At 45.8% G+C, this 15,074-nt stretch overlaps 1 protein-coding gene across 6 annotated transcripts in view; it reads left to right on the top strand.

Annotated features, from left to right (window-relative positions):
* GRIP2 (glutamate receptor interacting protein 2) overlaps positions 1–15,074 on the top strand; it is a 262,009-nt gene that overhangs the window by 149,933 nt on the left and 97,002 nt on the right. The window contains exon 1 of one of the 6 annotated variants that reach the window (XM_064432758.1): positions 4,894–5,015. The exons of the other annotated variants lie outside the window; for them this stretch is intronic. Within the exon in view, the coding sequence (XP_064288828.1) occupies positions 4,937–5,015 (79 nt within the window). The 5' untranslated portion in view covers positions 4,894–4,936. Of the gene's footprint in view, positions 1–4,893; positions 5,016–15,074 lie in introns of those variants that run through there. 6 annotated transcript variants of the gene reach the window in all.

The raw sequence follows: 15,074 nt of genomic DNA, 5'->3' as shown, positions 1-15,074 counted from the left end.
CAAATGTTGGTACTTAAGATCTCCATCACAAGCTGCAGTAACAGAGGTGTGTGCTGGGTCTGGAGTGATGGGCTGGGAAGGAAAGAGATTTAATGCTGGTACTGTCTAAATTGTGGTTTACTAGTTGTGTCCTGGTATTAGTAGTATATGATAGCCCTTAGGTCTGCACAGGGATGTTCTGTGTGCAGGATAATACACAATTTCAATGATTCTATGGTCTGTGCTCAGTATGGCTGACAAGACAGAGCACCCAAGAGTGGCATGTCCATGTATTTCCCTTCCTGTCTTGTGCTATCCCTGAAAGCTCCTGGATGCTGCTGCTCAGTTCTGCACAGTCAGACTCTGCTATTTAGGAATGGCACTGAAGCAGCATTATGTTTGCTTTTCCTACTCAAAATGCATATCCTCCCTTTCCTTAAAGCTGCAGAGGGAGTGGGGTTGCATGTGCAGAAGGCCTCTGCACCCAAAGCCAGGGAGATTTTTCTCTCTCAGGACTCCCCCCTGTAAAGCATACTCCAAACTGGCTCCTTTGGTGGCAAAGGTGTCAAGATGATCCCCAGCAGAAGCCCAAGGGGGATATTGGGATACATTTATTTATTTGTGGCATATCCTCTCAGCTTTGGTAGTGAAGTTATTAAAATGAAACTTGTCAGCTCACTGAAGAGGGTTGGGGGGCCTTTGCATCTTCCATGCAGTTTGATCCTGTGTGGCTCGTTAACACTCAGTTGCTTTTGTGATTAATTATTTAGTCTTCTCCCTTGGTACTGGGGTATAATAGCACAACCCCCATTTCTGCTGAGATTTGCAGTTCTTTGCTTTTCCCTTCAAGCCTCTCACACCACCCTGAAGCTCAGAGCAAGGCTGTCCAGGCTGCAGCACTTAAAGAGCCTGGCAGCTCCGGAGCTGCTGTGCATCCTGTGGCACTGTAGGGAAAGGACTGGGGCTCAGCCCACGGGTGGCCATCACTCCCAGCTCCTGCACTGGGCAGTGGGGACCATGGGACAGCTGCCCTGGGTGCTCTGTTCCTCCAAGAATGGCCTCTCACTCCAGCAGGTACTTGTGCAAGGGGAGACATCAGACAGGGCTGGCATTGACTCCGTGTGCAGCCAGACACAAGAATTGCAAATTGGAGATGAACTTGTCAGCAGGGAGAATTTATTTGGGGAGTCAGCCTCAGCAGCCTTCTTCCCTTTCTCTTTTGGATGCCTTTTGAACAGCTTTCAGTTCAAGTTTTTGTAATCACCCAAGCGTTGCTTCTTCAGCCTTTTGTTTTTGGGGGTGTTGCTCATTGCCTTGATTTGCTGTCTCTGGTCATTTGTGCAAAGAAGTTTGTCAGGTCTCAGCACGAGGCGGGGGCTTGTGCCCATTATGGGGCAGGTGTGGGGTGACCCTGAGTGTGCTGGTCTGTGATCACACACTGGATGTGTGTGGACAGGCATAGGGTGAATTTGGGCCCAGTGGGTGCTGTCCTTGTTACTGGGGTTGTGTTTCAAAATGGGTGAGCTGAGAGCTTGGAACACCTGAACCTGTCCTCGAGGGCATCAAGGCCATGGATCATGTGCAACTGGTGGCCAGTGCAGGGCTAGCAGGAACCCCCAGTGCTGGAAAGCACCTTCTTCCTTCCCCAGCTGGCCCTGGCTGTGCTTCCTGCGTGAAGCTGCTGGATAAGGCAAAGCCTGGGGTCTGAATAATTACCGAGGAATTAGCTGTGTTTTCTTTATGCCACAGCCTCTCCCCTTCCTCTGATGTTTGCATCCTTTTCCTTTCATCTCATGCCTCTGTGGCAAGTGCCTTGCACAGCCATGGGATGCGTGGGAGGCTCAGCCCAGGGGCAGGCAGGCACATCCCAGTGCAGCAGGGGCTGGATCTTGTTCCCACCCTGCAGATGCTCCAGATGTAACTCAGAGGGTGTGAGTTTGTCCTTTGCCATGCTGCAAACTCCCTGTCTGCTTCTAGATGAGCCACTCTTCCCTGAGAGCCATAAAACAGTGAAGTGGCAGCTCCCCTCCCCACCAAAGATGTTGGAAAAGCCTAAGAAACTGATGAAGCATTAGTCTTGGTTTCTTTATGTTTTATTAGGGCCCATAAATTAAATGGAAACTCACAATAATGTGGAAGAGAGCCAGGGAGAGCAATTATTTGTCAGAAAGACAACATGACTAATGGCTTTGCTACGTGTTAATTGAAAGCATTGGAAATTTTAGCAATGTAACACCTGAAGGCAGCTGGTACACGAGTGTGTAGAGCAGACTACAACAGGCTGCAACACTCACTCCTGTTTAGGGAGATCAGTAGTAACCAAAAATTGTGGATCAAAGAGCATCTTTAAGACTTGGAGCCAAATGATGGAGCCACAAAGCCCCAGACCTCTGCACAGCCCCAGTCCTCTAATGTCCCCCTGTTTAAAAAGCTGAGGCTCCTGCTTGCAGACCAATTTGCTGTCTCCGAGTGTCTGTGCTGCAGCTCCCCCATAGGTTATAATTTTGGAATTTGTCCTCCCTTACAGATGCATTGGGCATATTTCACTTGGCCTCCCAAGTCTGTACTTTGCTGTAGATCTGTGCAAATCCCTCCTCGGGGCTGCCAGTGCAGAGCTGTGGGTTCTCCTGTCCTCTGCCCAATGCCCAGATCACAGCACTTCCCTGAGCAGATCCAAGACCTCAGGCAGCTCCCAGGTGCTGTGTCAGGGTGGGAGCTCCTGCAGCAGTGCATCCCTGTGAGCTCCCACCACAGCATGATGGGGATTGTCACCATTGTGTTGGGCAGTGTCACCGAGGCCCTCCCTGTCCCTGGGGGCACATCCAGCTTCCAGGAAAGACATTTCCAATGGGAGAATCCCTGTGTGTGCCTCCACCTCCAGTGTCCATTAATAGCACATTAATAGCCTGCTGGGTCAGAGATTCTGAGGGTTACACATAAGCTGGAATGAATCCAGAGCAGCGGCTGGACTGGCTGCCCTGGCAATTAGGTCATAGTAAAATTAAAAGTCAAGCCCTAAATGTGCATTCTTTTTCAAATTTAACCAACTCTTGAAATTACATTGGGTCACACTGTAAGTATGGGTACACCAGATACAGATTTTTCACAACAAACCAGCATTTTAAAACTGCAGTATCATAACCATTGAGCCATATTGATTGTGTTATTTACTAATAATTACCATTTCAGGGTCTGGATCTTAATATATAGGTTTCAATTTATTCCACTGCTTAGTCTTCTTAGTGCTCATGCAACAATTCATGTTACAGGAAACTAATATACATAATAACTTATGGGATTCAGGCAGTCTATAGGAATATGTTTACTTTCTCAGTTTTCAAGAAATGAGCAAAATAGAAGGTATTTCTGTAGTAAAAGAGTAGAGGAAGTAAGGAAAGTTAAAATGCATATTATATACAACACCTTGGTAAAGTCTCACAAAATCATTAAATAACGGAAATACCATTAAATTACTGAAACTATTTTATTTATATTATGTTGTTTTTTTAATGTGCTTGATTATATTCTGCAGTGCCCTGAGCACCTTGACTTCATAAATAAAACAATGATGTGGAATCTTCATAATATGAAAATTAATGCTTAAATGCTTAGAGACATAAACATTCCAGCAGTTTTTCTAAGGCTAGTGATAAGGGTTCATAAACACGTTAATTTTTCCACTCTTAAATAATTCAGGTCAATGGAGTACAAGAGGAGATGTTAACAAAACCTGTGCTCTTTTTGTAAGAAACTGGAGTGTTTGGAGGGCAGCTGCTCTTCTGCAGCACTCTAATAACATCTCCAGATACCACAGCAGCAATAAAGCACAACAGGATTGTATAATTACTTGATTTATCACATTTTTAGTAACATGAAGAGGGTATGTTACAGCATTTAACCCATGCATCCTTTCAGAGCCTTGGGCAATTTGGGACAGTTACTGCAGAGGCCACCATTTATTGTTTTAGCCTCTGAACTCACCAGAACTCCTTTGGGGTGCTGCATGGAGTGTTTTTCTTCTTGGAAGGAGCTGGGAGCAGCACATGCACGTGTGCATGTCCCACCTGCCTGCCAGGAGAGGCTTTGGGAAGGGGGCAAAGCCAGTTCTATGCAAGGCCATTTTAAATGTGCTCAGTCCAGTTTCCCTGCTGAGCTGATCTGGAGCCCTTACCTGCATCATTGATGTGTTTTCCCCTAGCTCTGTGACCCGGGGGATGGGGCAGGAGGAGAACTCTGGGGTGGGACTGCCTTTGTGCTGAGTTTATAGTGGGAGCCTGTCTGGCCATCGATGCTCTCTCCAGCCTGGGGTCAGGTCTCCTGAGAGCTGGTGTGGCTCTGATTTGTGCATGGAAGGAGCCACACATAACCACAATGTATCCCCCAGGAGGGAACTGCTCCGAAGTCCTCAGTGGCCAAAGACTGATCGTGGGATAACGCTGCAGGCAGTCTCGGAATGGACAGCCCCTTGCCGATTAGCACAGTGCAGGGAAAATGTGGGTTCTTCCCCGTTGTGTACATTTGCACATCTAATGATCACTTGGGTAGCAGACACGTGAAATTGGGTTGGATGGAAAGATTTCCAAAAGGATGTTACTTGACCCCTGCCTCCCACACATTCCAGAGCTTCTCGGTAGCCAGGAGGCGTCCCAGAAGAAGATAATTAGGCTCGTGCTATTTCAACTTCCTCTGATCCCTGAGAAAGAGTTAATTACAGTCTTTTCCCTCTTGCTCAAAGGTGGCTGGGTATTATTATCAGTGCTGTAATTATTCATGCTAATTGCTTATTTGGAGAGGGAGAGAGCTTGAGAGAGAGAAGTCCCGGACTCCCCCTCAGTGATTAGCAGAGCAGACCAGGTGCACTTTGCGCAGGCTGGTCCGAGGCAGGGCTGGGGCTGGAAGGAGGTTGGGGATGCTGGAGTGGTTGTGAGCGAGCTGTGGAACAGCCCTGGTCCTGCTAATGCTGCCACCTCCTCCGGGACTGAGGAAAAAGAGCATGCACTTCTTGCAGACCTTCCTCTGGTGGAGGGCACTCCGAGGTAATTGTACTGCTAACTGGACTCTTCATTTGTTTTGTGGCTTAATTAACCTTTCATCATTTGTTTTGCTTTGATTAAAATCTCAGGGTGGGTTGTGAGATGCATGTCTGAGGTCTGTGATTAAGCTCATCTGCAGATCTTGCAGCTGATATTTCAATAACTGAACACAACTTCAACGATCCCCTGTCTGCCTCTGTGTTCCTGGGCTTGAGATGGGATGGGGAAAAAGAGGTGGCATGTCTGTCCCCTTCCCCATTTATGGGCTTTTAATTACAAGGCTGATTGCCTTTGGAGGCTTGTTCCTATTACCAGATCTGGGGCTTGCCTGTTAAAAGAAGTGGGTTTAAGCCTTGTTTGTTGGTGACTGAGGGTATCAGAAGTGTGATGGTCTTGATTAGATGCTTTGAAAGAGCAGCACAGGAAAATTTAGCATGCTGCAGAAGCTGATACTTTATGGGAAAACAGAGTGGGAAGCTGTCTCCTTGGGCACAGCTGGAGCAGTTTGGGGATGGTGGTGTGCTGTGGCCAGGATGGCACGCTGGCTTCTTCTGAAGTGACCAAATGGTTGGTGAGGTGGGTGCTTGTTGGGAGAACTTGAGTCATCCCTGAGAAGTAATTATTTTATTTGCCTTTATTTTTTCCTGGAACAGCTGGACTTTGTGTTCTGCCTGACTAGGGTTGCAGACTGCTCCTGGTATCTAATCCCTGCATGAGTCAGTGCAGTGGTGAGCAGTCTGCTGTGGCAGTGGGCTGTTTTCTGTTGCTCTTTCTGTTTTCTTTTAAGCATTTGATTCCTGCTGTTCTTAAGGCTGAGGAAAACAACCTTAAGAATTGCACTTACAGGTGACGTAAACTATGCAGGTTTTAACAAAATAACTGGCAGTAGTTGCCCCTGCCAAATACCTAAAGATGTTCCTCTGTCCTTCTATAAAGGTGTATGTGCTGTCCTCCTTATGGACAGCAGCCATGTGCTGTGCTGAAAGCCAAACCCACTGCTCTGCTTTCTAGAGATCTAAAATTATGATCCATATGCTTTAACTTCCTAACTGCCCACGATTATGTTTTAATGTACTGAATAAGCTTTTCATCTGGATGTTTTACTACTTAAATTTTGCAGGCTTTCCATGTTCCCATCCTCTTCCTGACAGAAGAATTGGCTGGGGACAGAGCACTGCTGCAGCAGGGACTGCAGTCATCCCCATCCTCTGGGGTGGGAGGCAGGGATAGGGCTAGGGAGATGTTTCCTTGTGAGTATCAGAGAAGTTTGTATTGACAGGGAGATCAGAGGCTTGGGTCACTGTTCTAACAGATACTGTGTTGCTGAGCCTCAGCAGAAGGTTTATTTGTAGTTTTCTAAGTCTTTTTTACATTGCATATTGAGAAAATTTTGTACTGTCAAGAAGCCACAGTATCCAAATATGCAGCAGTGATATACAATAGAAATTGCATTTAGTAACCCAGTTCATCCAAATCTGGATCCCCTAAAGACAGCAAACTTTTTACTTTGAAAATCTGTAGGAATTAAGAGTCTTTTTACTTCCTGAAGCATCTGGCCAAAGTGCAGTGATACATTTTAAATTTTTTTTCTTCTCCCCATATTTTCTGACAATTGCAACTTCATCCTTTGCTTCTTTGTTCCTAAGCTCTGTGTATGAGCACATTATCCAGGTAATTACTACATACTGCTTTCTGTTATCCAGCTAATTACAACTTACCCTTTCCTATGGACCTTCGATTTCCCAAACACCTCCTAAATAACACTGTGGTAGAAGATCAATGTACTTTTGTGTGCTCTCGTAGCAAACCTCCCACGTCCTGCCAGCAGCCCTTGCTGCCTCTGTGCCTGTGGTTTATTCTTTGTGGTGGAGTTGCAGGGCTGTGAGTGAGTCGACTTTCTGGCACCTGTGTCACACACTAGTTCAACTCCATGTACACATTGCCTGGGCAGGTCAGAAATCTTCAGGCTTTTAGACCTGATCTTTGCATTACAGGGATTAAAGTGTGGTGTGCTGCCACTATCCAGGAGAGGGATCCTCCAGAGGAATGTGCTCTGGAGAATACCAAAGCCCATGGGAGACTGTGATCTCCCTAATGAGGGAAACACTCCTGGAGCACCCATACACAGCCACAATGTGTGCCTGGCTCTCATTGAGATTGTGGGCCTCTGCAGGAACAGAATTTTCTTTGAAAATCTCTGCAGTTCTTATCTTTTTTAAGTCATAAAGGGATTCCTTCATGGATTTTTGTGTTCCCTATTTCTACTTGGACATCAGAGTTAGAGTATGTAGGTAAGGGGAATCCTTAAATATTACTGGAATTTTCCATTAGGCTGTTGTTAGTAGGGAAACAAAAATCGTGTAAGATGCTGTGATCGTGATTTCTCTGCTGACTTGTGCTAATGCTGGCTCTGGACTGACTGGGGTTAAGCTATTGCACTGCTGTGGTTTTCATTCCTGTCCCCCAGGAAGAGAAGTGACATGGCTACCAAGAGCAACTTGTCTGCTCAGTGCTCGGTGTTGGGCGCTGATGCTGGCGTGTGTGTGTGTGTGTTCAGTGGCTGCAGGGTGACCAACAGGATCCTGGGAATGTTAACCACTCTATTATTATTATTATTATTATTATTATTATTATTATTATTATTATTATTATTAGTGCCTTAAAGATGTGGAACAAGCTGAGCTTGTGTGTCATAGGAAGAAAGATGTAGCATGTCCAATATGGGACAACACTGTTGCCCTTGATCTGCTGACATCCAGATTTCTGGGATGCAGGTAAGGAGCTTGGAGCAAGGCAGGTGCAAGTACAGGGCTGGGTAAGAAGCTGGGGAGTGCAGTCTTGTAGCAGTTTGGTGCTTGCTAAATGCCTGCCTTTCATCTGCTGTTGACCTGTGCTGGACTTGGAGCTAATCAGGAGCTATCCAGACAAGGCTTTTGGACAGCAGGCGTGTCTAAGCAGGTTTGGTGTGATTTGATCTGTAAGACTTTCCTGTAAGCATCAACCAGCCTTCCAACTGGCTACTGTGGGAGAGAAGTTTTGATGGAATGAGATGGTACAGTTGGGTTTACTGGATTTTTTAAACTCCTGTGGTTGAAATCAGAAAATGTAGATGAAAGACTTTGGGAGTGAGGGAACAGGGGAAGCTGACCCCCAGTCCACATCAACCCTTGTCAGTTTGGGCTATGTTATAATTTTTCTTTATTTTTCCTGAAAAAATCAATTAATTAAAAGGTTATATCAATCAGCATTCATTGAATTTGACAGATTGAGATTCACTGCTAATTCATGGAGCAGCTCTACCCAGTGTGTGTGTGTATCTTTAGGGCTGGAGCAGCCAGCAAGTCATCATCTGTCACTCTGTGTTCTTGCTCCATCTATGCCTGGTATGTCTGGGAGGGGGGAAATGCAGGGGGGAGCACTTACACAACTGGGTGTGGTTAGTGAACATCACAGAAAAAACCAACCAAGCAAACTAAACATCTCTGTGTTAGCTACCAGAGCACAGGAGCTGACAAAAGGTATTTGAGCAATGACCAAAATGCTCTTCTCAGAGAATACCTACACTTCCCTATGGCCACCCCTAGCAGGACTCTGGGCCAAGCCCCAACAGTGTGGGACTCTGCAGACTTAGAGGGGTTTTTTCTACAAGTTAGCCCTGGGAAACATCCTAGCTGGAAATAATTTTCTGCTCTAAAGTGTAATTCCTGTAGCAGGTCATTTCCTAGGGTTTGGGTTTTTTCCACACTTTCTGAAACAACATTGTGAAGGGAAAGTTCTGATATTTATTAGTTTTTTTCTTTTCTTTTTCCTTGAGATATTGCTATTTCCTTTCTCTTCCCTCATAGCACTCATGAGGGCATCCCTCATTATCCTCATCCCTGACAGAACTTTCAAACCCTTGCTCAGATCCTTCCTTGTCATTTTGTCTGACAGGCAGTGGTGACATAATGTGACAGGGACATATGTAACAAGCTTCTGTAGAGAGACATATGTAGGAATATATATGTGTATAAATATTTTGGTGGCACGTAAATGTATTACCACATTCCTTTGCTGGTGCAGCAATGGATGGTGGGGATTTTGTGTGTTATCCCCAAGCTCCCAGGCAGACACATTGCAGCTTTCTGCTATATTCCACTTTCGTGCTCAACCAGAGCTGAAAGGTCTTTTATAAAGTATCACTGTTCATTTTCCAACATATCCCAAGTAAATATTTGTGATAGTATTATCTTGACAATAAATAACCTGTGCTGCTCCTGCTTTGTGCTGTGTTGTTCTCTTCCCTTCTGTGGCACTGTGCAGTTCCTACTCCACTGTTTCCTACTGAAAAGCTTTGCTGCTGTGACTGCATGAGGGCATTTTGTATGTCCATGACCACAAAATGAATGGGTTCTGACCTCACAGGGATCTGATTGAGCTGTTCTGGATGTATAACTCAGAATAACTGGAAATAACTGTGTGTAATCTTATTCCTTACATTATCAATACCATGGTGCAAAAAGCCTGTGTGAACTGTCTTAACCCACTCCCCATCACCTTCTTGTTGGCTGCTCTGTGCCTTCAAAAACTCCCGGCTTTAGGGATTGACGTATATTTTTTTTTCTTTCTTTACTCTTTGTGAGATTTAATTCAAGTTAGCACATGAATTTTGTGTCTTGCCGAGTTTACATGAGGGGAGCAGCAAAGGCAAATGTCAAAAGAGGATCTCATTTCTGTCAGAATGCTGGGAAAGGAGAAGATAAAGGGTATCCTGTGCTTTTGATGCACTTGACTGTATTATCAGCAAGTTACTATGATGGCCAAGTCAGGCCCTCCTGGCTTCAATACCTGACTTGTGAATCCTGAAAAGCCTGGTGTAACTGGGTTGAAACCTGTTCTGAAGCCTAATTCCCCCTGACATCTGGTGGTTTTGTTTGGTTTTGGGGTGGTGTTTGTTTTTGTTGTTTGGGCTTTTAAAATAATTTATTTTTAAATTGTCTAGCAGTTATTTACTATGGTAGGTCAGCTTATACAAGGAACAAAGCAAGAAAATAAATCAACTGTGCATTGCAGCAGCACCTTCTTTCATGCAGGAAGAAAAGGGACCCTGTATGTAGGTTTGTGTAAGAACAAAAATATTAACCTGCATTGCTTTCTGTCCCCGTTGTCCTCCTGCAGCTCTCCGTTAGCCATTTTAAGAGGAGATGTGGAGTCCAAGTGCAGGGACATGCTGCTCTCTCGTGGAGCTCCAGGCATTGCAGGCGAGGCTGGAGCACAGCGCTGCTCCACCTTGCAGCCTCAGGCTCAGCCTCTGAAACGACTGATACTTCTTTTTGAAAGGGAAAAGGAGATTTTACAGGTGATGAGATGAATGGCTTTCCTGTCTTTATTTTCCAGCCAGCCCCTGCCTTGGGATGGAACATGCAGGAATACATTGTGGAGCTGGCTTGGCTTTGGTGGGCGGTAAGGAAGGATGAGGACATGATGGTAGGGACAGGTTTCTCCAGCCTTTTTTAGAGATTAGTCGAGCTGAAGAGCCTGTATACACACCCAGGATATTAGAAGTTTGCGTGCATGTCCAGCCTGCTCCCACAGCAGCCCTGTGTGTGCCTGCAGTGCTGCAGCCTGAGGCAAAGGCAGAGTCCTGGGCACTGCCAAACGCGGGGCCAAATCCCTCTGGCAAAGCACCGAGCAAACCTGAGGTCCGGGATGTGCCCACAGAGGAGGAGGAGAAGGAATTGCCCTGCGTGCCTCCTGTTCTGTTGAGGAATCTGCTAAATCCCACCGTCATCCAGCAGCTTCTGTCTCTTGGAAAATTCAATAGATAAATGATAAATTTAATTTAATTAATTCGTGTGCCCGAATGGGGTGATTTTCTGGAGAAGAGCCCTCTCCCCCGCTGATGTTCGGGGCTGGGGAGAGGTTGGCAGCCTGGCTGTCATCGCAAGAGGGCAGAGTTGGCTCATGGCTCGAGAGCTCCTCCAGCTCATGGCCCCAGCACGGGACAGCGGGGCTGGCCCTGCCCTTGGCACCGGGGACAGCCTGAGCAGCTGCTGGGCTATGGGAACAAATGTGGCTCCGTCCCTCTGAACGTGCCCTTCAGCACCAGTGTCACCTGGGGGATATACAGCTGAGACAGGAATATCTCTTGTGACCCTTCTCTAGCTGCTTTGGAAGGTCAGCAGTATCTGTGCTACACTTGTGGGTGGTCTCTCTATGACGTTAATAAAAGCTTCATATTAATATTGATGTTAGAATTTAAAACATCAATTGATTGCTAATTAGTAGCTCCGCTGTGGCTTGAGCAGTGCTGGTAATAATGCATAGAGGCAGCTTCACTAGCATTGCTCTGAACTCTGCAAATAGCATAAATGCAGATCACAGGTCTTGTTTGCAGTTAAAACAGTAGAGGTGCCATTGCTAATGAACACATTTCCTGAGCAGACAATGAGCAGGCCAATAATATTGGCACATTTTGAGCCTGTCTTTTGTGACATTGCCTGGAAGGAACTGGAATGATCACAGTGGGAGACTGCCTCCTGGTCACCTGTTGGTTGTTGCTCTTTGCCCTTTCAGATAATGCAGAAATGCAGAGTTTAAGGCTTTTAAATAAATTCTAGATTTAGAGCGATGGGAGGAGAAAATCTTGTAGCATCTCTTTCAGTTCCAGTGCAAAATAATGACTTGGATAAGTTCAGCCACTCCCTCTGGGATCCTGCCTAGAGACTGAAGTGTAACACAGTGCAGGTACTTTTTGAAAGTCCTTCTTGCTGAGATTGTCTCCCTCTGAGCCGCTCTCCTCCCTGTAGAGTATCCTGGGATGGGAGAAACTTTTGTTCTAACTTCATCTGATCAAGAGCAGATCTAAAACTTGAGTGCCCACAGAGAAGACACTGAGGTCCCTGATCCTAGACTGGAGACAAAGTCTGTGCTGAGTATCTGGGCTGCAAACACAACCTGGATGCTGAAGCAAGTTCATCAGAGCCATGAAGTAATTTAAAACTGAAAATTTGAAATAGCCCAAGGCTCTCTCATGTCTCTGAGCATATTGTCTGTCTGAAGAAAACCCACAGGTCATCCTTCCCCTCCTGCACTGCCATCACTCTCAGTGCACAACTACAGCTGTCTGACACGTGGATTGGCATCGACTCTCCCAAGTGCTCCTTAAGAAGGGTCTGTGGAGGTAAGAGATGCCATCCAAGCTGTCTGCTGCCCTTAGCCTCAAGATGAGGGGATTTACAGACTGTCCCCAGGACAGAGTGCTGCTCACTTCAGCTGGTTTTCACCCCGCCACAGATAAAGGTGTGGTCAGCCAGAGTCCCAGGGCTGTGCAGCACCATGGTGGAAGGTAGTCCCTGCTTCCCACACTGAGAGTCCAATTAGATCAAAGTTTCAAAAGGCAGCTGAAGCACAGCAGAAACATCTTGTCCTTGGGAAATTAGTGGCTGAGTCATTCTGCCTTTGCCCTTCTGTATCTTGGGAGCTTCTCTTCCTCAAGGGATTTTGCAGTTTTCTTTAAACTTGGAGGATTTTCAGAGCTGCATGGCAGAGAAACAACTGGCAGGGCTGGATTGCTTTACTTCAGCTTTGCTCCTACTTGCCTCCCAGCTGCAAGGTGCAATCCAAAACCATTTTCTTGTCAACAGCTTTTCCTCTTAGCTGCTTTAGTCTCCATGCCAAGGAAACACAGGTTTCTCAGTTCCTCATTTCAGCAGTGGGCTAACTTAGTGGGAAACAACCAGTGCCAGCCTATCAGGCTTCGTGGGGTTGGACATTTTCCTTCTCTCTTCTCTTCTCTTCTCTTCTCTTCTCTTCTCTTCTCTTCTCTTCTCTTCTCTTCTCTTCTCTTCTCTTCTCTTCTCTTCTCTTCTCTTCTCTTCTCTTCTCTTCTCTTCTCGAATATGAGGAACTGTTTGGAAGCAGTGTTATCCTTCTGCAATGTAGCTGACCTGTAGTGTACTAACTGCACAGGTACTTGCTGCACTGGGGAGGGGTTTTTTCTTTGTGCTGTGCTTGATGTTCTGGATAAGGAGTTATCAGGAGGAAATCTTTAATGGGTGTTATTTACGCTGGTTTGTATCAAAATTGAAATCCATGGCACAACTCTACTGAACAGTTTGAAGTGTGGCAATCAATACAAGTGCGACCTGTGCAATTTTTAGGTAAGACTCCACACAGTCTTCAGTTTTCTGTGTTTCATTGATGCCACGAAGTCCAGCAGTAAAGTTATGATGAATGGACAACTCTACATTCTCTGGAATTTCTCCTGGGGTATGGGAATAGCGTTTCATTTTTGGCTCTCTCCTCCAATTCTTTCCTGGAAAGAAAAATTGGAGTTGTAAAACTGAAGGCAGAGCCATGCCATCACCCAAGCCATGCTGGCAATCTCTTCTGTGATTGGGGAGCAGCTCCCATGTGCAGCTTTGTCAGGGTTCAGAGGCAGCTCTGCCATCTATCACTCTGCAAGCCTGCACTAAGCAGGTGCAATACTGGTGTCTGGATTACAGATTATCCTCTAATGAGGTGATGGTAGGTGGTGCACGTCATTAACCTTCCAGGCTGTTCTAATTACTCACTTTCTGATCAGACACAGCTTATATTAATATGTGATGGCTGAACTCAGTAGAGTGTTGCTGGAACATCTTAGACTCTACAGATTCCAGAGCATCCTCCTCTTTTTGCTTCCCTCATTCCCCTGCTCCATGCACAAGGAAAGCAAGCCTGAAGCTCAGACTTGGAAGAAGGGTTGGGGAGAAAGTAGGGGCAGAAAACTAAAACTAACATCAAAGAAAAAGCACACTGCAAAAACCTCTCAGTTTTTGCGTGTGTAATTTTCTACATTTTTCTACATCTACACTTAGTAATTTTCTACATTTTTCTTCTTTTCTTCTTTGCCTCTTAATTTTTGCCTCATCAGTCTTGGGACTTTCTTTCAATGGGACTTTCCAAATTTGCATCCCCACCACTCACTTATGTTGTTCAAACACTTCTTTAATCCTCTTTTGTCCTTACATGAGCCCAGAATTTTCAAAAGGTGAAAAAAAAAAAAAAGCTTCTTTCAGTGGTTGATTTTGTTTGCTCTCCAGCTTGCTCACTGGGTGACTTAACTCCTTGGGCATGTAGTCCATAGAGAGGTGGTGTGTGGTGGCAGACAAAGCAGTGCTTGGGGTGGGCTGTACTAGTGGGGGTGGGAAGATGTGTTCCCACAGCTCCTGGAGCAGAGCTAGATCCTGGGGCCAAGGGTGGTGGGGTGCACCTGTCTGAACAAGCAAAAGCTCCCCTCCAGAGCAGTGGGTGTCTGTGGTGATGTAGGAGTGGTTGGGCTGGCAGCTGTGGCCTCCAAACTGGAGCAGCATGAGAAGGACCCCAAAACCTGGGCACTGGGCTGGCTCTTCAGTGTGCTGGGCAGAAACAAAGAGAAGTGGCCCTAACTTCTCCCACTGATCCAAATGTCACTGCAAAGCCTGAGGAGAGATTTCCCAAGTACCACAGATGAGTTGACAGGAAGACACAGAAGGAAAAGGACTTTCCAAAGTGGAACAGGCACAGTGGAAGACATTGAATTAGCAAGGGAGCTGGTGATAAACATTGTTCTCATCTTGATGGGAATGCATGAGGAACATAAACGTTGGTATGTTTGACTTAACATGACTGAAGAGCCTCATCTAAGATGCAGAGTAATGAATCTGATGTTACTTAGATCTGAACTTGTCCCTAGGCAATGACATTTGCCTCAGTGAAAACTCATCTTGTACTGTATGTTCATTATAACTGAGTTCTGTTTAAGGATGCTCATTGTATAGCATCTCATAAAATAAAATCAATTATGCTTCAGCCATCTTATCTCTGCTAAATGTAAAATGGGAACTGATTGTGCCTCTGAGAAGAAAACTCCTTGTAACACTTCTCATCTGTGTCTAAATGTGTTCCTGGTAGGCCAAAACCATTTAGAAGCAGCTGCAGCAAGAGCTGGATGCTGGGGCTGGATGGGGGCTGGTCCTGCCTTGTCCTGTCCTCAGAGAAAGTATAGGAAGAGTTCTATGCTGCCTTAATACAGTATCCTTTCTGTGAATGCATTTGAAC

Source organism: Passer domesticus, chromosome 9 (genome assembly GCF_036417665.1).
Source record: "Passer domesticus isolate bPasDom1 chromosome 9, bPasDom1.hap1, whole genome shotgun sequence".
Lineage (NCBI taxonomy): Eukaryota > Metazoa > Chordata > Aves > Passeriformes > Passeridae > Passer > Passer domesticus.
Note: the sequence above shows the minus strand (reverse complement) of the source record. Positions and strands in the feature narration are given on the sequence as shown.